The 21,668-nt window shown below is 47.9% G+C and overlaps 2 protein-coding genes across 19 annotated transcripts; one reads left to right on the top strand and one right to left on the bottom strand.

The window, feature by feature from the left end:
- Nucleotides 1-1,143: 1,143 nt before the first annotated feature.
- Nucleotides 1,144-18,824, bottom strand: HNRNPH1 (heterogeneous nuclear ribonucleoprotein H1). 17 transcript variants are annotated; one of them, XM_054217910.1, is made up of 15 exons: nt 18,729-18,824; nt 18,042-18,155; nt 10,326-10,385; nt 9,165-9,302; nt 8,140-8,295; nt 7,798-7,941; nt 6,146-6,284; nt 4,964-5,142; nt 4,671-4,742; nt 4,458-4,591; nt 4,165-4,300; nt 3,907-3,990; nt 3,721-3,771; nt 2,538-2,630; nt 1,144-1,936 (listed from the first exon to the last, which is right to left on the bottom strand). In XM_054217910.1, exons 2-15 carry the CDS (start codon nt 18,088-18,090, stop codon nt 1,812-1,814), a joined length of 1,560 nt encoding a protein of 519 aa, XP_054073885.1. In that variant the 5' UTR covers nt 18,091-18,155; nt 18,729-18,824; the 3' UTR covers nt 1,144-1,811. The 17 variants fall into 17 exon arrangements, with proteins under 17 accessions (XP_054073885.1, XP_054073886.1, XP_054073884.1 ...); XM_054217911.1 differs by having other exon boundaries at nt 18,719-18,736; XM_054217909.1 differs by lacking the exon at nt 18,729-18,824 and adding an exon at nt 18,279-18,365.
- On the top strand, nt 11,243-17,594 carry LOC128916382 (deoxycytidine kinase 2). Of its 2 annotated transcripts, XM_054217927.1 has the most exons (7): nt 11,246-11,393; nt 12,209-12,324; nt 12,743-12,936; nt 13,206-13,353; nt 13,925-14,040; nt 15,470-15,569; nt 17,079-17,594. In XM_054217927.1, exons 1-7 carry the CDS (start codon nt 11,294-11,296, stop codon nt 17,100-17,102), a joined length of 798 nt encoding a protein of 265 aa, XP_054073902.1. In that variant the 5' UTR covers nt 11,246-11,293; the 3' UTR covers nt 17,103-17,594. The 2 variants fall into 2 exon arrangements, with proteins under 2 accessions (XP_054073901.1, XP_054073902.1); XM_054217926.1 differs by lacking the exon at nt 17,079-17,594 and having other exon boundaries at nt 11,243-11,393; nt 15,470-15,747.
- Nucleotides 18,825-21,668: the final 2,844 nt, after the last annotated feature.

Below are 21,668 nucleotides of genomic sequence, written 5' to 3'. Positions count from 1 at the left end.
GGAGCCCAGAAGAGAATGTTCTTGTGTGGCCGTGCCACTGAAATGGATCTCTAATAACTGACCAGCATGCGCATGTTCACAGCGCTCTCCTGGAAGGTGCCAAAGCCAAGGCTCTGCGGTGGTGACCAACCACTTCCCTGCTTCCCCAGAACACAGCAGCGACCCCAGGTTGCTGCAGCTGCCCCTGCCTTAATGAGCAGGAGTCCACGGCTCCGGCTCTTGTTAATGACGTTGTTTTCTCAAGCCTGAGCCAGGCTGTTGCTGGGGCAGGACAGGCAGCAGCAGTTTGCCCCACAGTGTTAATGGCCCACCAGCTCCGCTGCTGCGGTCTCAGAGCTGTTGAATTACACCAGTGATCAGTGGAGGGGGCAGGTGACAGCAGCCCTGTCCCCAGCAGTGCCCACACGGCTGGGTGAGTGCCACGTGGCACAGAACTGCTCTCGGGCTAAGGGACACGCACGTGTGTACAGGACCTTTCTTTCAAAGGCTTCATTTGGTGAGACAGTGAGACCCTGCTCTACCCTTTGGCTGTTTAGTTCCCCCCAACTCTGGTGGAAGCTCAGCAGGGATGCACACGCTGGTGCCAACCCTCCCACATCCGAGATGCGTGACTGCAGGCAGCATCCCATTGATGAAACAGGGTTATAATACAGCAAAGACAACCCCAGCAAGAGCAGGAAGTGCTCAGCATTTCACCCTTTCTAGCTCTGCTGCTGCAGAAAAGCTGTAACTCAGCTGCTTATAAAACCACATCTTTAAGCATGATGTTTGACAAGCTGAATTTATTGAAGCACAGTCGCACTACGCTGCAGCGTCAATTGATGCAGCACTTTGGCTCCAAAGAGATGCCCACAAGTACAGAATCACCCCAGCATCGGCTTGGGCTTGGTCATGTCACAGCCCTGGGGCACTTCAAACCACACACATTCAGCTCCCGCAGGTGCTGGTTTGCTTCGCTAACCCCCCCTTGGCTGAGACACAAGTGTCACTAACACCCCCCAAGGCCAGCTGTCACGGGAGAGCTGTCTCAGTGCTCATGGCAGGCACACATTAGAGTACTACGGTCACCGAGGCCACCGGAGCACAGTGACACTTCTGCAGGTGTAGGCACACCCCAGAAGCTGGAGGTCAAGAAGGAATGAGTTCCAGTTTTTAAAAGGAAGATTTATTTAACAAGTTTCACTTAGCGCAATACACCTAAAAAGGAAATCACAATACAATGAAAGATTAAATCAAGGCCTCAGAATTTTATACGAACACCAAGACCAAAATCCTAAAGTAGCCGTATTGCGTCTCAACATGTTTTCCCCCATTAACTTAAAAAAAAAAAAAAGCTTTAACGTGCCTTACAGGATATTAAAAGAAATAAACTAGAACTAACATGCCAAATGTTCACTTTGAATTTCAGACACAGCCCCTATATTGTTTCTTTACAAAAAAGCATGTCTCTTTCAACATGTATTCAAAACAGTGTTGGATGTAATATGGTATAAGAGCAACATTTAACATAATTCAAACAGCTTTAACCTAAATACGCTTACTGCTTAAATACACTCCTACAACAAAACTAACTTGAGAAACGCTCAAAGTTGTTTAACAGTTATAGTCTTTACTCAACTTGGTTATTACATCCTAGATGAATGTTCATTTCTGTATGTTCAAAAATACTGAACCTGAAAGGTTTTAAAATAACAATCCTGAATTCACTTACAGTAAAGCATAAATCACAAGCTCGTATTGCAAAACTGTTAAACTTAGTTTTTTGTTTTTTTGTTTTTTAAAAAAAGATGTGACCAAAAGTCAGCGATTGGTTACATTCCCCAGCCACCACTCATGTTGGACATGTTGGACATGCCGCCCATGCCGTTCACTCCCATGGACGCGCGGTTCCCGCTGCTGTAGTAACTGCTGTTCATGGCGCCCTGGCTCCCGGGGTCTGGGGGGGAAAACCGACAGCAGGTTCACAGCTGGCTCAGGCAGACTCGTAGCATCCTTCCCCCAACGCCTGTCCTTGCTGGGCCACCGCGTAAACACCATCTACTGTGCCCAACACTGCAAAGCGTCAGTTCATTACAGCTCCAGACCCAAAATCAAGTTTATTGGTTGTTCAATGAAGAGCCAGCTCTGTCTCGCCCTCCTTTTGAGTTCAGTGTTTTCTACCATTGTGTGGAGGCAGAGAGCACCCAGCCTCCCCCGTTTGCACTCATTTATCTAAACCAGGTCGGTCTCCAGCTTCCATACTGAGAATCAGTACCTGATCAGAGCAGTGGAAGTCTGGAGACCGGCATTTCCTACCCCTTTCAGAATCATTTCCCACATTTCCCCCCCCCCCCGCCCCCCCCCCCCAGCTCCAAGTTCATGCTTTGAATCCATTCCCCTCCAGTTTGCCATTAGTTCCAAAATTCACAATAGCCAAGTCACAGGGCTTGTGCTGCCCGGTCTGTACCATGACCCTTCGGCAGCACTGAACAGCACCTTAAGGCACATTAAGCCAGCTGCACTTGGCCCACCTAAAACCAGTGAAGAAATGCTCTTACCATATCCACTCATGCTGCTTTGACCACCATATCCTCCTCCGTAACCCCCACTCAGCTGCTGGTTAGCTGGACCACCGTAACTGGATTGGCTTCCTTTTAAGTTAAGGATGAAAACGTTAAGAGCTTGCCTGGCCACACAGTCTGCTCGTTATCAAACCCACCCTTCGCCTAACTGACAGCGCCCCTGCTCCAGCACTAGCTCTCTCTCAGCTAGCTAACCTTCTTCCCAAGTACACAAGGTAACCAGCTCAAGGCAAGTGACCAGGTTTCTAAAGACATTCCTACAATCAAGCAGCAACAGGAGCTTTAAGAATCACAGCAAGTGCTTGTGATTCTCAAGCACTGGCAGAAGGGTTTACTTTTGTACTTTCTATGGATCAATCTGCTGCTGTACCTAATAGACACCCCAAGAGACTCAAACTGGGCTTTACGTGACCTGACACCAGCCCGTGACAGCACCCAGGAGGCATGCCGGTTCATTAACTGGAGTTACTGGTTTGGGTACAGTCCGGACAGACTTACTGCTGTTCCAGACTGGTTGCGCATCACAGCAGTGCTACAGGAGACCTCCACTTAAGCTTACTAACTACTGCTCTTCACCTCAGCACTTGTCTATGCTCCCACAAAGCTTTTCTGTAGTTAAAGTATCAGCATTAGACTTCAGACATTTTTTAATCAAAATACTGTAAAAGCAGCAGAGTATCTACACACGCACCCACCCACCCGCCCCTCCACCCTCAAGAAACCCCAAAAAAAAAACAACCACCGCCTTAATCTTTAAGAGACCGGACAAATCAGGTATCAAGAAGGGTATCTGCTTTATAGACACAATAGTGGCTTTAGGCTTGTCTTGCAAACACACGTTTTAGATTTTCAAACAATTTTGGAGTTTGCTAGAGCAATTCAGACCCTTTCTCCAAATTCCACATAGATTCTCCCTTGCCGCCAAGACCAGTCTTGAAGGGCAGGCCACATTCCACAGATACACCCTCCATCACCAGAGTCTGTTCCGGTCTCCAGAGAAAAGGGAAGGGGAAGGAGAGTAAGAGGACAGGCATCTCCCGCTTCACTCCCACACCACCACGCTCCCAGGGGCCACTCATCCCACCAGGCACACCACATTCAGCACCACAGCTTATTCAACCTATTAGTTGTTCAAATTATTCCCAAAAGGTTCATATACCTGGCAATGTGCTAGTGTTCCAATCTTGGACTACCCCTTCCGATTCCTTGACTGTGTGATTAAGACAGAATGTTGGATTTCAGTTTTTATGCCAGGCATAGAATAAGCAGGAGCTGTATAACATTAGCCAGCTTCCTTAAATATCAAGCGCTTGCTTAGGAGTGCAGTTAGACTGCTGACACATACCCATTGCTCCCATCATTTGACTGCCATAGGCACCACCACTTCCTCCTGCTGTAGAATTCAAGAAGAGTTCTACATATCTGTGTTCTGGAAGAAAGAAATTTTGCCGTGAGAGCATTTCACACCAAACCCACACACAGTTTTGCCTCACTGCTCAAGTAAGGCTGCAATAAAACCTTTGGCATTCCAGTTAGAGCAGATGCACTACACTGCAGTGCCATGTTTTCCCTAAACCCACATATTCAGAACAGTCGTACTTACGCATATTTGCTTTGTCTTTGGACATTGCGGCCACTGCATCCTCATGAGTAGCAAATTCAACGTCTGCCTCTCCAGTTACTCTGCCATCTGGTCCGATTTCAATGTGTACTCTTACAGGGTTCAGAGGTGAGAAGAACTACATACGAAATAGTCACACAGATTAAAACGCACCAATGCAACAGTCTGGCCGTTTCCTCTAAAGGAACGCTCGTTAACTGCAGTGCAGTTGACATGTCCAGTAACATGCCATGCGCTGCCCATGCGCTTAAGAGAACAGCAGATGTTGAACTCACATTATAGATGTCGTTCTCCGTAGCTCTGTAAGGCAGACCTCTCATGTGGACGCAGTGGCCAGTCGTGCTCTGGAAGGTGGATCCCCCGTCGCCGTATCTGTGGTCCGACATTCCTGCAGAGAAAAGAGTCCATTCTAGGTCTTTCAGATGTATTTTAGTTTCTTTTGGAATGTATTGAAAGTTTAGTTACTATTCCTATTAGAGAAATCTTACCTCTTCCAAATCTATCAGAACCAAAACCATAGCCATCATTATACCCATTGTAGTCATCATAACCTCCATAACCTATAAATAGATCGGACAACATGTTCATTTCAACTACACCAAGATCCAAATACACACGAACACACTGCAGACAACTAGTATTAGAACATTCCATTTCTTCTAGAAGAAATAAAGCCAAGGACATATACAAACCAGCAGTTACAAAGTAGGGAAGACACTACCAGGTCCAAGTGTCACTGCTTCTCAGATGAGCAGCTCCCTCTTGGACTTTGCATACTTACCTCCTCCATAAGCTCCACGTCTCATTCTTTCCAAGCTACTTCCTCTACCAAGACTGTTATATCCCCGCGTAAGACCAGGTCTGTCGTAAGGACCAGGTCTCTGCATTGCCAACAGCTTGCGTGGAGGGTCGTAGTGAGTGCGCACTTCCGCTCGGCTACTCTTGAAGATCTCAATGTACCTAGAAGTGTTTCCACAGAAAGAAGTCAGTCTTCAAACTCCTTCCACAAATACCTCACAACTTTACATTAAAAACAAGCCATTTAGTCATAGCCTCGAAACTGGCAGTATATTTTAAGCCAGGTTTCTTAACATTATGTAGGCAATGACATAGTATTATAAGCACTACATTACTTTCAAATCAGTGTATTTTCAAGAAATTACAATTACTGAAGGGTTTACATGCTCCTCATACTTCACAGTATCCCAACCTTAAGGGTGGGGGAGCAATATTGATTCCCCACCCTCCTCCCCCCAATTTAAAGTGTTAGTCAGAAAACATAGGAGGGACTGACGTCCGCTCAACTCAGCACTGTTTTGCTCATGTGGCAATGTAAACAGAGGGTTAAAAACCCAGCCTCCACCAAGATTTTAACCCATCAGGATGCTACAAAAAGCTCTGCATGTGCTAGTGAACCCAGCCTATGCTTCAGTGATTCAGCGTAGGCAAAAAAGTGCATGCTTCAATGAAAAATAGTCACAAGTAAAATAGAATAAAAACCCTTTGTGACAATTTCTTGAAAGCTATGCTTATTACATGGAAGATTAATACAGTAAGAAAATTTGTTACATTTCAACTTATAAAACAAGTTTAGAAAGTATCACATTTTCTTATGGTAATAAGAGTACTGTGCATGTCTTTAGAGCTAAAGGCATAATTGGTGCTATTTGAGAAGTTAAAGCCATAGTCTCTCAACTTCATCACTTTCAAGCTATTCGTTTTGCACTCTTCCAGCATGACCAAGTTTCCAAAGCACACTTAAGCTTAGTCCAATTTTATCTTTTGTTTTGGGTAGATCCAAACAGCCTGTGCCACACGCACATTAGCAATACCTTTACCGATCAACAAATTAGAGACCAAAATACTATTTCTATTCGGATGTTAACACTTTCAGAAGAGAGAATATGGATTTAATTGTTTACCATAAGAAAAGTGACATAGCCAACCAACCATCCATCCCCACCTGTGCCCTATTCTTTCCTTGTGTTTCTTTAGAGCCTTTTCAGCTATTTCCTGTGAAGCAAACTGCACGAAGGCCTCCCCCGTACTCCTCCCCTGGAAGTCCACCGGCAATGTTATCCCATTTGGCACGATTTCCAACCCTTCAACCCAAGGACAAATAACCCCAGTAGGGGGGCAATATTAACATCACAAGCCCAGTCATGAGTTTTTCTTATAGCTTTAAATACACCAGAATTTAAACACTTGTATGTGAATGGTATGTTGATTCTAGAACACTAGAAGAAAAAGCATGTCGACAGAGAGATCCACGATCACATACCATTCAGTTCACGTTCTTAACCCACCCTGCAGAGCACAGAAGTGTTCTGAGCATCACAGACAACTCCTCAGACAAAACATCTAATGCAGGGTGCATTAAGAAGTTCACATATAATTACAAACCTCTTCAATTCTGTGAAAGTATTTAAGATGAACTTTTTAAAACTTAAATTCAAACACAGCAAGTTAAACAGCTTATATATATAACAAGTATTTTTACTAGAAGTCACTCAGGTAAAATAATTAGTCTTATGCAAACATCACGTTTCAGCATTAATTTTTTTATCTTTAGGAGTGCTTAATTAAGAAAAAATCATGAAGTAATTTCAAAAGTATTAGTTTCTGAACAGAAGAGGCACATTTTGTATATTAAGCATATGAACAGTTTTTAAAGCTTGAATCACTTAATCACGTAAGAAAAAAACCAACTTAAAACGCACATGCTTAGGAATTGCTCTTGTTCACAATATACTACTGATTCAGAAAACAAAAAACAAGTTCTGAAGTTGTAAAATTGGAAATATTTCTACTGTATTTTAAAGCAAAACAGTACGCTCAATCATATTTTGTTACAGCAAAACATTCCAACTAATTTTAATGCTCACATTTAGAAATCTAGTACTTTGAAAATACTACCAAGTTAAATCCTGATAGATCAACATATTTCATTCTTAGGCATTTAGAAAAGTATTCCAGTTCCTAAAACATACAACAGCTGCAAAAAAGTGAGATTGAGTCAATACAAGACATTATCTCTTCACCTACCAAAACTTTAAGCTAACGGTATCAAGAGGGGGGAATACTGATAACAACATCAAGAGTGGGGAGGGGGGAAATCTGTACTTGGGTAGAGTTCTGCAGGCTTTTTTTTTCCTGGAATCTTACCCAATACTAAATCTACAGTTCCAAGAAATCACAGGCACGATGCACGCCCCTCCTCAGATCCTGCTCCTTGCACCGAGACCAGCAGTGGTGTTCTACATCCTTCACTGAACAGTGTGAGCCATGTAAGGCTGTGGGCGGAAATATCCTCCCATCTGAATGTTCACTTTTAATTTAGAAAGCAAGACACTCTTTTCTGCTACACTTACTTGGAACAGTATGTCCCACCAAGTACAATTAGAGCAGCTTTGTAGAGTTCCCTCATTTATTTAATAAACAAGTGCTTTAGGAATTGATCCCTCAAAGCCAGATAACTAATGAAGAATTGCTTATTTACTTTTAATACCCATCAGCATACTCTTGGAAGTACTACTGGGCAATCCGTGGTGACTTTTTTTTCCTCTTTTTAGCATAGACCAATAATGCTACAGCTACTACTTTTATCCCACATACCTGAAAAAAACTGTACAATTTCTTCTTTACTACAGCCAAATGGGAGTCCTCTAAGACGTACAAAACCATCATTAGCTGTATCAGGGCTGTTGGGACCAGTATGCTTCAGAACCCAATCCATTTCAACGTTGTTTGACTTGAAAACTGTAAAAGGCACTTAGAATTAATGCATTCTGCAATACACAACAGTTTTAAAAGCCATTTGCCTTGAAACTAGTCAACTTATGATATACAAGTCCATTTGTCCTTCCACATGCATTTTAAAGAGACAGAAAAGCAATTAACCAAAAACCCATCAAGCACAAACACATTTAGTCAGTTACTAGACCAACTGAGTCAAACCTTCAACATATCTGTGTCCCATTGTTTCTCTGTCCTTTTTCAGTGCCAATTTCACATCCTCCTCTGATTCAAGTTCAGCAAATGCTTCTCCACTTGGTCTGCCTTCTCTGGTGTAGATGAAACGGATACCCAAAGCCCCATTTAGAATTTTGCAATCTGAAAATGAACCAGGAAGGACAGAATTAATTATTACAGGAACACTATGACTTTAAAAATTTCCATTATTCTAAAAGAAAAAAACTAACAACTATCAATTTATACAAGATGACAAAAACAGCAGTTATAACTTTCATAGGGACCAATAAACTAAGGGACTAACGTCAAATTATCCTTCTGTCGAAGTCTGAAGATTAGCAAAACATTAAGGATAAACGCAAATTAGCTATCTATTTTCAAAGCTTTGTTGCCTCAACTCAAGTCGAATGTGCTATCTGCTTTTGATCATAACTTAGACTTTCTCATCAGCATCAAGTGAAATAAGCAGCAGTAACAATCAGTGCAAGTGTAACAAACAAAATCAGAACCAAATCCGATATGCCACCGTCATGAAGCACCTTTAAAATCTTCATTCAATGAAGAGTGCATGTATTTATCACTGCTATTTATTGCTTCAGGATGCTAATAATTTGGGGAAAGAACACTATACAAGGGAGCCTATTAGGACACCACCAAAAACAAAACTGATTTAGTTCAACCTAAGCAAGAATTCTGAAGTGTTTTTTTTTTTTTTAAAGTGTCTTCTGGCTGCTCAAGAAGCTAAGGCAGCTGTGGCTATCCCAGCAACTCCCAGACTAAGGTCCTTTGTGTCTAGCTCCTGCTAACAAAAGCCTAGCTTTCCACACCACATTCTAGCTGAAGCACTTGATGCACTGCAAACTTCACTAGCTACTGCAGTGCCCCGAACACTTCCTGGAACTGCTCACTGCAGCACTCCCTCTGACACAGCATCCCCAGGAGGAACCTAGAACTGACAACAGAGCCCAACCTCTCTCCCAAACCCCTCTTCCCCACGCAGTTCTGCTTACCGGAGAAAAACCTCTGCACCTCCTCCGTGGAGCAGGACCAAGGCAGCCCCCTGACTTTGACCACGTATCCCTCGCTGCTCTCCGTGTTGAGCATCACATTGGGGGTGAGGCTCTGCTCCGTCTCAGTTTCTGTGGTTGCTGGAGAAAACCAAAGCAGGTCCTTTGAGATGCCGCACAGCACGGCCGCCACCCGCACCCCCTCAGAGCGCCCGGCGGCCCCCCTGGCCTGCTGCGCCCACCCACCCCCGAGCCTCCTCTACCTCGGACCGCTGCCCGCCTCACACACACAGAGCCGCTCCCGCCTGGCCTGGCCCGCCCCCCCGGCCCGCGCCCAGCCCCCGTCCCCGCACGCACACATGGTGGGGCTCCGCGGTGGTTCTAGGGCTCCGAGCCTGATCCGCTGTCCGGAGAGCGCCTAGTCCCAGTCAGGCGGCAGCGAGCGGGCGAGCCTGTGGCGAGAGCGCGCTAGGAAATGGCGGCGGGTAGTCCCGCTTCCGCTGGGCCGGGCCTTCCGCCGCACAAAGAACCCCAGCCCCAGACACCGCCCTGGTGGGCCCAACGACTCGCAGTCCCCCGCCGACGCGCACGGCACCCGTGGCCGGCAGGAGACCGGCCTGCGGCGAGCGGCTTGCGGCGAGCGGCCGCCGAGAAGCGCGGGCTGCCGAAGGGGAAGCTGCGGCCTGGCTGCGAGCGCGGCGCGGGGCGCATGCGCGTCCACAACCGGCGGGCTCCGGCCCCGCCCCCGCAGCCCCCGCTTTGCGCATGCCCCGTAGTACCGCCGCGCTCCTCCGCCCCGGGACACGCACCCGCGCCGCGCCCGCCGGGTTTGCGCATGCGTCCTGGCTAGTCTAGGGGTCTTCCACCCGCCCCCGGCAGCTGGTGCGCATGCGTCGCCTCCTGCCCCCCGCTGAACAAAGCCGCCGCCGCGCCCGCTCCCGCGCTCAGCGCGGGCCGGGCCTGCGCGCATGCGCCGCTCAGCGCCGCGCTCCTCACCGCGCATGCCCCGTCCGCCCTCCGCCGCCCGGCCCCGGGGGGGTGGTGGAGGGGAAACGGCCGGTCCCCGGTACCGACACTCGCCCACCCCCCGCAGCGGCACGGCACGCGTGGGAGGGAGAGCGAGGAGGCTGCTGCACAGAGAGGTGTGTGGGAACTAGCACTTACCAGCTTCAAATGCTGACGCTACCCCACGTGAAACAATCTGCTCGCTTCGGTCACTGAAGCCTGGTGTGTTTGTAGGAGATGGGGGAAAGAAGAGACATGGGTCACAATTATCATAAAAGAAAGGAAAATATAACTCCCTCCCATCTCCTCCAAACACACCAGACCTAGCTAGATTTCACCCTGAATCTCATTTTTATAGAGGCAGGGAATAACTAATGTCACACCGCCTTGGATAGTTGCACCCCTATAAAAACTATCATCTGAGAATCCTCCATCCCATTTCTTTAGCCTGCAAAGAACAGGCAGTTTGTGTCTCAGCTTGCCCACCCAGCTGAGAGAACCCGTGCCAGGAGTCTGGCAGACTCCGCAGCCCCGGGCAGGCCAGCGCTGGCAGGGGCACCGGAGCCAAGCTGCTCCCGGCAGCACTGAGCCCTTTTGTCCATGTATCTTCCACCACCACACCAACACTGACCGATGGCCCTGGCTCAGCCCTTTCACCAACTGCCTGCAAACCTGCCCGGCCTCGGCCCTCAGAGAGCTGCGTGAAACGTTTAGTTTAACAGACACCGATCTGGACCACTAACAGCTACCTCCCCCCAAAGCTGGAGGATTTTTGAAAAATAATAAGAGATAATGCTCTCAAGTTCATGTCTGTAAACCAAACAATACGAAGAACTCGTATACGTTAATGCAAATCGAAGCAGTGAGCGGAACCGCTTTACGGTAAGTTCCTGAACGCAGTGGCTCTGCCCAACTTCACTCGCCGAACACCCGGGTTAACCCCCGGCGGCGGCGGCAGCGCTCCCCCGGCCCGGCCTGCAGCCCACCGCGGCGGGGAGGGAGGGAGGGAAAGGGGGGTGAGCATCGCCTCCGCCTCTTCCCGGGGAGTGGCGGCAGCCATCCCGCCCACCGGCTGGCGGGAAGCTTAAAGCGGGACGGAGCGGTCGGCGGCCCAGCGTGCCGCAGCCATGTCCACCCCCGCCAAGCGGCACTGCCGCGGCCCCGCCGGCTCCCTCGACTCCAGCTTCCAGAAGCGCCTCCGGAAGATTTCCATCGAGGGGAACATCGGTGAGCACGGAGGGCAGTCGGGGCCTCGGGAGCGCCCTGAGGGGGCGCAGATGGCGGCGGGAGATGGGCGGCCGAGGGACTCTTTCCACCCCCCGCCGCAGGAAGGCAGGGGACGGGGGGGGATATGGTTGAGGGAGAAGCGCGGCCACCGCTCACTCGCCCGTGGACCGAGACCCGCTGCCGGCGGTACTCGGGGACGGACGTCATCACAGGGGGAAGGGAGGGGGGAACCCGGGCGGACACGGCGAGGACGCCGTGTCCTCGTCCGCGGTGGGTGGGCTTGAAGAGAACAACCATCCCGTCCCTCCCGGGCTCAGGAGAACCCCCCGGGACCATCCCCACGCTCCCGGCCCGCTCAAGGACCGAGCCCGTGCGCGGTGGGGCCGCCGCCTGCGCCCCGTCCCGCCACTGCGCCACAAGCCCGCCGGCGCCATCTCTCCGCCCGCACCGCGCATGCGCGGCGGCATCTTCCTCTCACCCTTGCGCCCCAGCGCCGCGCATGCGCGGGCGGCTCCCCCCGCCACGGCCCGCCCCGAGCTCAGCCTGCTCCTAAAATGGAGGCCCTGCCGGTCCCTATCGGCTGCCCGGCCCAGGCACGGCTTCTGGAGCTGGAGATTAGACCCGCTTTCTCGGAAGGCGGCCGGGCGGCCCGCCAGCCCTTCCCCAGCGCCCCAAAACCTTCCCGGGCTCCCCCGCACCTCACACACCGCGGCCACGCCGCCTACAGCCCCGACAAAAGGCCTCACCAACCGCCACGCCATCGCTGTAGACCTGTCAGCTCCACGCCCTCAGCCAGCTTTTTGCACCCTCCGCAGCTGCGGGGAAGTCAACGTTCGTCAAGCTGCTCGAGAAGCACAGCGATGAGTGGGAGATCATCCCCGAGCCCATCGCCAAGTGGTGCAACGTCCAGACAGCTGAGGAGGAGTACGAGGTAGGGGATGGAGATGGGGCACAGAACCAACCATGGGGTTTGGCCGGGGAGCCATGCCACATCCAGCTACGCTTGGTGGGAGCCCACTATCATACCAGTTGTTCAGACATTATAAAAGCTACCTGGGAGGATACAATTAAATGCATATTCCAAACAGCCACCTCTACTCCCCAGGAATCGCATTAAAGCCTGGAACTCAGTCATTAACCTATCCTAAAGAAGCTGTCATAGAGACTACCATCAGCTGAGAAACAAATCTCTTTATTCCTATGCCTAAGCATTTAAAAAAAAAACCCAAACACACAACCAACCAAGAACCCCATAAATTCTTACTTCAACATACCAGAATTCTAGATTAAGAAAAAGGAGTACAATCCCACAAATATGCTTGTATTAAGTTTTCTCTCTTGTCCCCTAGGAGCTTTCAACATCTCAGAAGAGCGGAGGAAATCTACTTAAAATGCTGTATGATAAACCCACCAGATGGGCTTATACGTTTCAGACTTATGCTTGCTTGAGCCGAGTAAGAGCACAATTAAAACCCGTCTCAGCCAAGCTACATGAAGCAGAACATCCAGTGCAATTTTTCGAGAGATCTGTGTACAGTGACAGGTAACTACTCTCACAATGCAACAAAGAGTTCATATTAACAGCTCCAGGTCTTTATGCTCAAAGACATGGAGCTGGGGGAACACTTGATATTAAACTGTCTGCAAGGAGCAGCTTTGATTCAACAGGTGGGAGTTGGATAGTATTAAGAATACTTTACGGATGCAAGAGCAGGCAGCTATTTTTTTCAGTACCATGATTCTGATTCTAGTGAGAAGTGTTTTAGTTTGCTTTGGTCATTCCTGGCATGAGACTAATGCCTTTCACTGCAGATATGTATTTGCTTCTAACCTGTTCGAGTCTGGAAATATTAATGAAACAGAGTGGGCTATTTATCAGGACTGGCACACATGGCTTTTGAATCAGTTTGAATCGGATATAGAACTGGATGGCATTATCTACCTAAGAACCACGCCTGAGGTATGTTCACAGTTTTCAGCTCCAATTTTTGTTTCCAGGAGCTTAAGAGGGTACTAAAACCTACATATTCATGACATAATACTGCAGACTAACACTGAATTAGCTCCCCCCAACACAATGTAATGGGAAGCCTATTGTAAATTCAGATCTCATTCAGAAACCAAATTAAAAACCCTCCCATCTGAACTGCTGTTCTGATGTCAGCAAACACTGCAGTCACCAACTGCACCAACTTAAGTCACCAACTTACTCTCAGTAAGGATTTGAGGTTGAAATTGAACTTTATTCAGAAGTTTGACTTAACTTCAACTCCAGACTGTGTGGGAAGGGAATATAACGTTTTAGTAAGAACTACTGACATTTAGCTAAAGTGTCTCAAGTTTGTTTTTAAACAAAAGTTACTCTAGATTTAACTCATTTATGTTCAGTCTAGCATTTAAAATTAATGCTTACTAGTGTCTAGCATTAGTCCTTCTGATTTAAGGACCACTTGATCTGTTTAGCTAATTTAGCCTTCAACTCATGAGTAATGTCCAGGCTTGTATTTTTTGGGTTGTTTTTTTTTTTTTAGAAATGCATGGAAAGGCTTCAGATGAGGGGAAGAGAAGAGGAGCAAGGAATTGAGCTTGAGTATTTGGAAAGCCTCCACTATAAACATGAAACCTGGCTTCATGAAAAGACTATGAGGTACGAACCTATTTTCTGCAGACAAGTTTCAACTTACCGGCAAGGCTCTTACTTTTCTACCTTATATGCTAAGTTGATTAAGGATAAAACTAAGGTTTAAGTCCAGCTTCACTCAGCTACAGTTGGAAGGACTTATTTAGACCCACTACACGTTTCTTGGCACAGATATGACTTCTCTAGCTTATATGCAAAGGGAGGGTGTCTCTTAGTGGGGAAATAAAAACTGCCAAGAGATGGAACATTTCTTCAACTAGAAAGCTATGTAGCTCTAACCCCAACAAGGATATGAATTTTGTTAACTGGAAGTACACAGGAATAGGACAGAGTTGAAATGGTGTTCAGTGTCCGATCACTTAAGTTACCTACTAAGCAGCATCCAGTTCCAATGTAAGGGAGGGCAAGGTCCCAAATACCTTTAAACTAGGATGACTGTTTCAACAAGGTTTAAATATTAATCGTGACTTCAAAACAAACAATAATTAGAAAGGCTTTTGGCAGGCACTGTTACACACAAGTGACTAAGTGATCTCTACATACCTTTCCCCTCGACATCCTTACTGACTTTTACTAGTTTTCCCATCTGAAGAATCTCTAAATGTGAAAACAGACTTCAGATTTTCCCCTAGAAGAGCCTGAAATATTCTACTAAATGGGAGGCATAACAATTCCAGGAAAAGTATGTTATCAGTCACATCTTCTCTCTTAAGTTTCATATACGATGACCCAAATACTTAGCAGACAAGAAAGAACTGCATACTGTGGAATTTTGGGAGCGTTTACATTGTGTACTCGTTCCAAACTCATGAGTGAGCATTTCCTGTATTTTTCATAGGAACACTTAAGTCTTTGAACACAAGTTAAGAATGTTGTTCAGCACACTTACTGCATTTTAGAAATGCTTTTCACATGTAGGAAGAGAGAATAACTACTGGTTTAAGAGAACAATACATCCAGTTGCAGAACTACTGCTCCTGTCTGCTTCTAACCCGTAGCCAAAATGGTCTTGCTTATCTCCGAGCCATTTTAAATACCAGTCTTATAACCTGCTAAAAGAGGTCATCCCCACCAAAGGAAGCTTTAGAACTGCATCGTAGTAAATGGATTAGCAGTTAACTAGAAAGGGGTGGGGGAGACAGAGGGCAAGTGATATTTAAAAAAAAAAACCAAACACCACTCCCTCTTATCAAAATCACATTGCTGGTAATTGATTCCATAACGAAAAATGAGGTAAAGAAGCATAAACTATCTTTTCTCTCTACTTGTAAAATAACAATAGATAGTAAAAGGCCAGATTAGTGAAATACAATAAAGTTATGGAGCTACAATGTTGACTGGGTTATACAAGAGCAATTAAGGACAGACTTGACTTGGGTTTTATACACAGTACTTTATATTATTTTTACTAGCATTATGTTCTTCCATTTAACAGAGTTGATTTTGAGAACCTTAGAGAAATTCCCATTCTAGTTTTGGATGTTAATGAAGATTTTAAGAATGATAAGATTAAACAGGAGTACCTGATTGATAAGGTAAGTATTAAAAAATGTTTCCTCATATCTGCTCTTCTTCTGCAGTAATAGCTATAAGTTATCAATTTATGTTCTTAAAATTTGTGATGAAGTGCTTGTTTGGGGCTAATACCGTCAGTCTCCTTCACAGACTTAGGAAGCTACATAGTTGCAGAAAAGGCTTTTTGCCTTTCTTAAAAAAAAAAATCCAACTATTTTACCCCACGTCCTTACCCTCACAATTCAAGAGAAAACTGGGTGTTTTTAAAGAGGGGCAATTGTGGGGGATGCAAGTACGCAGCAGCTGGAGTAGTCAGACTATTCTCTGCCACATCTGCACTGCCATACTGTTAGTTAGATAGTTCACAGAACGATACTGTCCAATTCATGTCAGCCATGATGTCCTTCGAAAAATCCTGCAGTCAGCTTGGAGCTATTTATGCCCCCTTGCATTCTAGGGATCTAGGCTCTTCTTGGACATAGCACAACACATCTGACAAATGCAGAGATAACTGAACCTTCCACATAGTTATAAATGCATGAAATTACACTTGTAAGTAATCAGTTGTGAGGGAGAGTCAACAGCCATTTGAATTAACAACGTGATAATAAATTTATCACTTGAGTCAAAACGTTTGCCAATTCCAAGGAATGGCAAGACTTAGAAATTAAGTGCCCAAAGAAATTATTCTGCTGGAGCCATGTGCTGGGTGCCCAGGAAAAAAAACACACAAAAATAAAAAAACACCAAACCACAACACTAACCACCCAAACCAAAAACTCTAATACTTAAAAGGCATGGGGTGAGCCCCTAACCCTCCAAGCAGAGCTGTAACATTACTTGTTTCACTCACTGCAACACTTCAACCTTCCTTTCCCCCACTGCCCCAACAAGACTATTCTTACAAGCTGGAAAGAAGAGCCCCTCCTGTCAAACCATATAAACCATTTTCTCCATCTTGTTCTGGGTCATCAATTTGAGACTACTAAAGAATGACTCCCAGTTAAATAGTTCTATATAAACTGGGGAGGGGAGCAGAATGTTCAGTTCTGGAGATACTTGTTTTTAAGTTATATACTCATGGAAAGCAGCAGTTAACAGAGTAATAGAGTTATGAACCAGACTATGCTAATACATGCTCTTTCAACTTGCCCCACTGAAAGGATTGTCTCCACTGAACCTCCTTCACCACACAGCATACAAGGTGGTCAGCTCTACTTTCAGCTTGGGGTGGCGGGTACAGCAAGCTAATTAAGTAACATTCGGTAAAACATTCCAGATGCTGCATTTCATAAGTACTTGCTATTTTTGAGTAATCAAGTTACTCAGTTCTACCAAGTACTAACTTACAAATGTTGGGTTCACAGCTGTCTGCTACACTGAAAAAAACATTTCAGGTCATGAATTATAGTAGAGGCAGAACAGCACTGGGGACGGTACAGTAACAAACCATTTGTTTCCCAAAAAAGAAAAAAATAATGATTTAGCTTTTCTTTTAATGCAAATATATATGCTTTCTGTTTTCACAGGTCAAGTCTTTCCTGACTTCTTAAGAAGATGAAAATTAATTTGAATGACAAGTCCCTGAAGTGCAAGAGTTAAACCTAACAATTGGTGTTTTCTTAGACAATTTACCTGAATGCATTACCTTTCTAGCTTATTTTAAGGCAAGGCTGAAGTGCAAAATATGGTTTGGTTGGTTTTTTTTTTCTTGTCTGACCTGTGTGGTTTTGGTAGAATTTTCTGTATAGTTAAAAGGAACAAATATGTGGTGCTTTGATAGTGTTCTTTGTGTATATTCTCTGCTGTTTAATAAAGATTTTAAAAATATTGACTAATAACCGGCATTAACAGTTGGAAGAGTTAGCCAGTTATCAACGGCTGACAACCCAATAAACAGAGATAGGCACTGGGGCAGGGTTGTTTTGCAATAACTGGCAGAGTTCACCATTTTAAAACGAGACTGTTATGGCGTCCAGAAACCTTTACTTTCAACTTCTGCTTTATTGAATGGCTGTTTTTCACGAGATTTACGCTACTTGGGGATGGCGGTTACTGTAGTCGCAAGGCTTACACCTGCAATAAACTGCGATTTAAACATACTTTGTTTATACCTCCCCCCCCGGGTTCACGGATTCCCCCCTCAATACCCCACACGATACCGGCGGGAGGTAGGGACCGGATTGCCGCCGCCCCCACCCCCGCGAGGCCCCGCCACGACGCACACGGGGGGGGAGGGGGGGAACGACGCACGCGGCCGCGCCGCCAGGCCGCCACCCGGCCGGGCCAGGCCCCCGCCGCCATAGCCGCCCCCGCCCGGCGCCGGTAGGGCGGTACGCGGCCTTCCCCCCCTCCACGGCCGCCATCAGGCGCCAAGGCAGGGACGCGGCGGGGCCCCGCGGCGGGCGGGACCGGCCGCCCCTCCCCCCGCCCCACCCCCACCCCGCTTCCCCCTCACCGCGGCTTCCCCCCGCCGCGCCGCTAGGCCTTACCCAAGCCGGGGATCTCGCCCTCGGTCTCCTCAGTGTGACAAGGGTCCATCTTGGCCGCGCCTTCCCCTCAGGGGCCGGGGAGAAGAACAAAGCTCGGCGGGGGCGCTTCGGGCGCTGCGCAAACGGAAACAAAAGCTCAGCGGCGGCCGAAGGGACGCTCCGGCGAAGGTGGATCGGGGCTTTCCGGTGGGTTTTTCCCCGCCGCCGGGGGGGATGAGGAGCGATGAAGTAGCCGGCCTTTCCCGGGCCCGACCCGCCTGCTCGCTGCCGCTGCGCAGCGCCCCTCCGCCCCTATAAATACCCGCCGGCCGCGCTGCGCAGCGCCCTGACGTCACGCGCCGGCCGCCAGCCAATGGCAACGTGACAAATTAAACCAGCCAGTCACGTCCGGCCCCCGCGCGCTGGGGGGGGGCACCGGGCCGGGGCTGGGGGGGGGCCGCTGTGAGGAGCGCGGCCGCCCCGGGGGGGAGGGGGCCGTAACGGCGGCGAACCCCCGCGCACCAGCCTGGGGGCCGGGCCCGACCCCCCCGCTCGAGGGCCCGCCTCGCCCGTTTTTCCACCCAAACCCCCAACATGGCGGCGGCTTTGTCCCTCCCCGCCCGCCGCGCCGATCGCTTTCCGCCCTACGCCCTTCTTCCCCCCCTCCCCCGCCGCCGCGACATCCCCCCCCTCAGCACCCCCGCTCACGGCGGGCTGCGGCCGCGGAGCTCCGGCGGGGATCGGCGGCTCCGCGCACTGCAGCAGCGCACGCCGCCGTCAGGTGGGCTGGGCTCCGCCTCCCGCCGCGGCGGTGCGGGGAGGGGGGACACATACGCACACGGCGGGGCGCGGGCCCAGCGGCCCGGTCAGGCCCATGCCGCGGGGAGCGGGCCGCAGGCCCCCTGAGGCGGCGGGGAGGGTCAGGCCGAGCTGCCGGCCCCGGAGGCGGCGGGGGAGGGAGCGAGGGGCCGCCGCACGGCCGGGCAGGGCGAGGCGCGGCCTGAGGGAGGCCCAGCGCCGACATGGCGGCCGCGGCCTGGGCGGCGAGGAAGGCCGCGATGAAGGACTTGCTCGGGCCGCCCTCCCGCCGCCCGGGTGACGCTGTTTGCCACGGAAATGCGAACAATGGGGATAGTAACGGCAGCGGCTGAAAACCCGCCAACCCCGACCTTTCCAGATCGTGCTTTCAGAGCGACTGTTGTTTGTTTATTTGGGCAGGTTTATTCGCTGGGTCTCCGATGGGAGAGTGCCCTGGGAGGGTGACACAAATGGCCGTCCTCCCTTGCACACTGCAGTCCCTTTGCCCTGCACCCAACCAGACCAATCCCCTCTGCAAAATACTGTTGCAAAGAATCATTAGCTAAACCAACTTTAAATTAAAAGAGCTGTAAGGGAGCCAGTGCGGTCGAACAGATAAGTAGTGACCTTAGGCCTGTGGAGGTGTGGTGTCTGTTCACAGCTTTGTTTCTGAGTGGTTAGTGGAAAGCGAATCCCTCTGCTAATTCCTGTTGAAGCCTTTGCATTTCTAACAGTGAGTTAATGATAATTTTTGTGTTCCTCTAATGTATATTAATAACCCTAGACTGGGCTGCGTTTTCTGTGTGTTATTTTATTAGTCTGATTGGTCTTTTTAGTCCCCATTACTGCATTTGAATAATGAGGGAAAATGGGTTCTCTGTTGTTTATGCATTGTGATCCACGTGACTTCATGGCTTTGCAGTGGGCTGTACTGCCTGATATCTTGCCATCTTGCTATTTCTTGCTATTTTCAGTGATAAATAAAGCCTGGTTTGCCCCAGATTTTCTTGTTCATATGTTTATTGTAGTCAAAACAGCATTCTGACGTAAATTTTCTCTTTAGAGGTCTCTTAGAAAATTAAGATCTTCATCTCTTCACACTGGGATGAAGTTCTGCTGCATGCATATTCTTCCAGCATTAGAAGAAAGGTCATATGACTTTTTTGCAAATATGTAATTGCTGTTAAGTGTAGGCAAAATACCTCCCTGCCTTGAAACTTGACACATCCAACAGGAAGTTGGGTACAGCCACTTCTAGGGGAAGAATGTGACCGGGAACAGCAGAGGCAAACAAAGACATAAATAGTTATCAGAAGAGTTATAATTAGCCAACGTATATGTGGTGTTTGAAAGATGAAAATAATAAACAATTCAAATGGAGTTATTGTTAACAGCAGCAGCCCTTTTCCTGAGAGGCCATCTCTGGCAAGTGCTTTTGCAAGCAATAGTAGTCCCATGGTATGTGAGCACTTGCAAAGAATGAAATGGGAGATAAAAATCTTGCTGGAAACATGTGATGCAGGATTTTATTAGCTTTCTTGAGCAAGAAAACAACTATGTCTATATTTTACACATGCGAACTTCCAGGTCTTGCTTCCATGATTTCTTCTAGGACTTAGTTGTCATCAGTTTACCTGGCTGTTTTGTTTTATGGTGCCAGCCTGACACCTGTACCTTCCCTGCCAGCAGACACAGCTGAACTGCAGTGTGTCTGTCAGTACGTCTGTCTCAGCAACTCAAGCTACGGCTTCAGGTACTTGTTTTTCTCTGAAAGGGCTTTGTTCTACTTCAGAATTTTGCTGGCCCATTCCTGTGAAGGGGAAAGGCACACCTGCAGCTCAGACTGCTGGGGAGAGAAGCTGCTCTCATTTTCCCACTTGCGTTCCCAGAAGATAAATTTCGCCTTGTTCAAGTCAGCCTGGGGAGGGCTGTAATCTAAGCCGGGCTCATACTGCTGGTTTCTGTAGGCCATCTGGTTAGAAAACGGGCAGAGGTGGCTTCTTGGGTAGAAATCTGAAGAAATGATCTGCCAGATAGTCACACAGCCCCTGTGCAACATCCCCAATTCCCTTGAAGTTCATGGTGAGTGGGGCTGGGAGCAGAGACCTGCACCAGGACAGCATGAGCACCAGTCCAACCTGAAGAGATGCACAAAGCTGAGTAGATGTGTTAAGTTGGACCAAAGTAAAACTGCTTGAAGCCTGATGCCTGCTCAGGATGTTTCTGTTTGGTATCAGTCATAAATCGCTGTTTGTTAGCTTGCTTAAGTTTCTTTCCTGAGCAGGAAAATAATGGAGAAAATCTGCAGCTCTGGTTCAAGGATTTTATTGACTAAGCCTATATGGAGACACTCTGGTTGTCTGGAAGGGATGCAGATGCTGATCTCTGAGTAGATTTTGGAGATACTGTTGCAATGCAAAAAAAAAATTACCAGTAATTCTTTTATGGATCAGCATTTGCCATTTCTAGGAGAAGAGAACAGTGATCAGAATTTAAATACCTGCTCTGAAAAGATGACAGAACTCATTGTCCATCATCCCGACTCCATCACTGTATGCACCTTCTCTTTCCTAGCTGTACGTTATCCATTTGTTCTTCTGCCTCCATTGTAAGCTTCATCCTTCATGTCTCAGCTACGTGTGTTGCATGTTCCTTGGGTTTGCATTTAAGCATGTATAATTCGGGATCTTACAGTTAATCGGCAAACCTGATTAATTCTCAACAAATACTGCTAGCAGCTGACTTGCTTTATCATCTGAGGTTGGAAAATGGGAAACGCATGGAAGTCTTACGCTACCAATGCTTTGTAGGTTTTTCCGTATGTGTGGCCTCCAGTCAAAAGCCCTGGAA

The sequence above is a fragment of the Rissa tridactyla genome, chromosome 11 (genome assembly GCF_028500815.1).
Source record: "Rissa tridactyla isolate bRisTri1 chromosome 11, bRisTri1.patW.cur.20221130, whole genome shotgun sequence".
NCBI classification, from domain to species: Eukaryota; Metazoa; Chordata; class Aves; order Charadriiformes; family Laridae; genus Rissa; species Rissa tridactyla.
Note: the sequence above shows the minus strand (reverse complement) of the source record. Positions and strands in the feature narration are given on the sequence as shown.

What these genes read in the sequence shown, in the direction of transcription:
- HNRNPH1 (XM_054217910.1), bottom strand. Translation starts at nt 18,090, where the DNA reads ATGGACCCTTGTCACACTGAGGAGACCGAGGGCGAGATCCCCGGCTTG. An exon ending in GGGACACAGATATGTTGAAG is followed by an intron (nt 7,942 to 8,139) that starts GTTTGACTCAGT and finishes TGCCTTTTACAG; the next exon opens with TTTTCAAGTCAAACAACGTT. An exon ending in ACGTGGAGCTTATGGAGGAG is followed by an intron (nt 4,743 to 4,963) that starts GTAAGTATGCAA and finishes ATCTATTTATAG; the next exon opens with GTTATGGAGGTTATGATGAC.
- LOC128916382 (XM_054217926.1), top strand. Translation starts at nt 11,294, where the DNA reads ATGTCCACCCCCGCCAAGCGGCACTGCCGCGGCCCCGCCGGCTCCCTC. An exon ending in TTCCATCGAGGGGAACATCG is followed by an intron (nt 11,394 to 12,208) that starts GTGAGCACGGAG and finishes CACCCTCCGCAG; the next exon opens with CTGCGGGGAAGTCAACGTTC. An exon ending in AGATCTGTGTACAGTGACAG is followed by an intron (nt 12,937 to 13,205) that starts GTAACTACTCTC and finishes CTTTCACTGCAG; the next exon opens with ATATGTATTTGCTTCTAACC.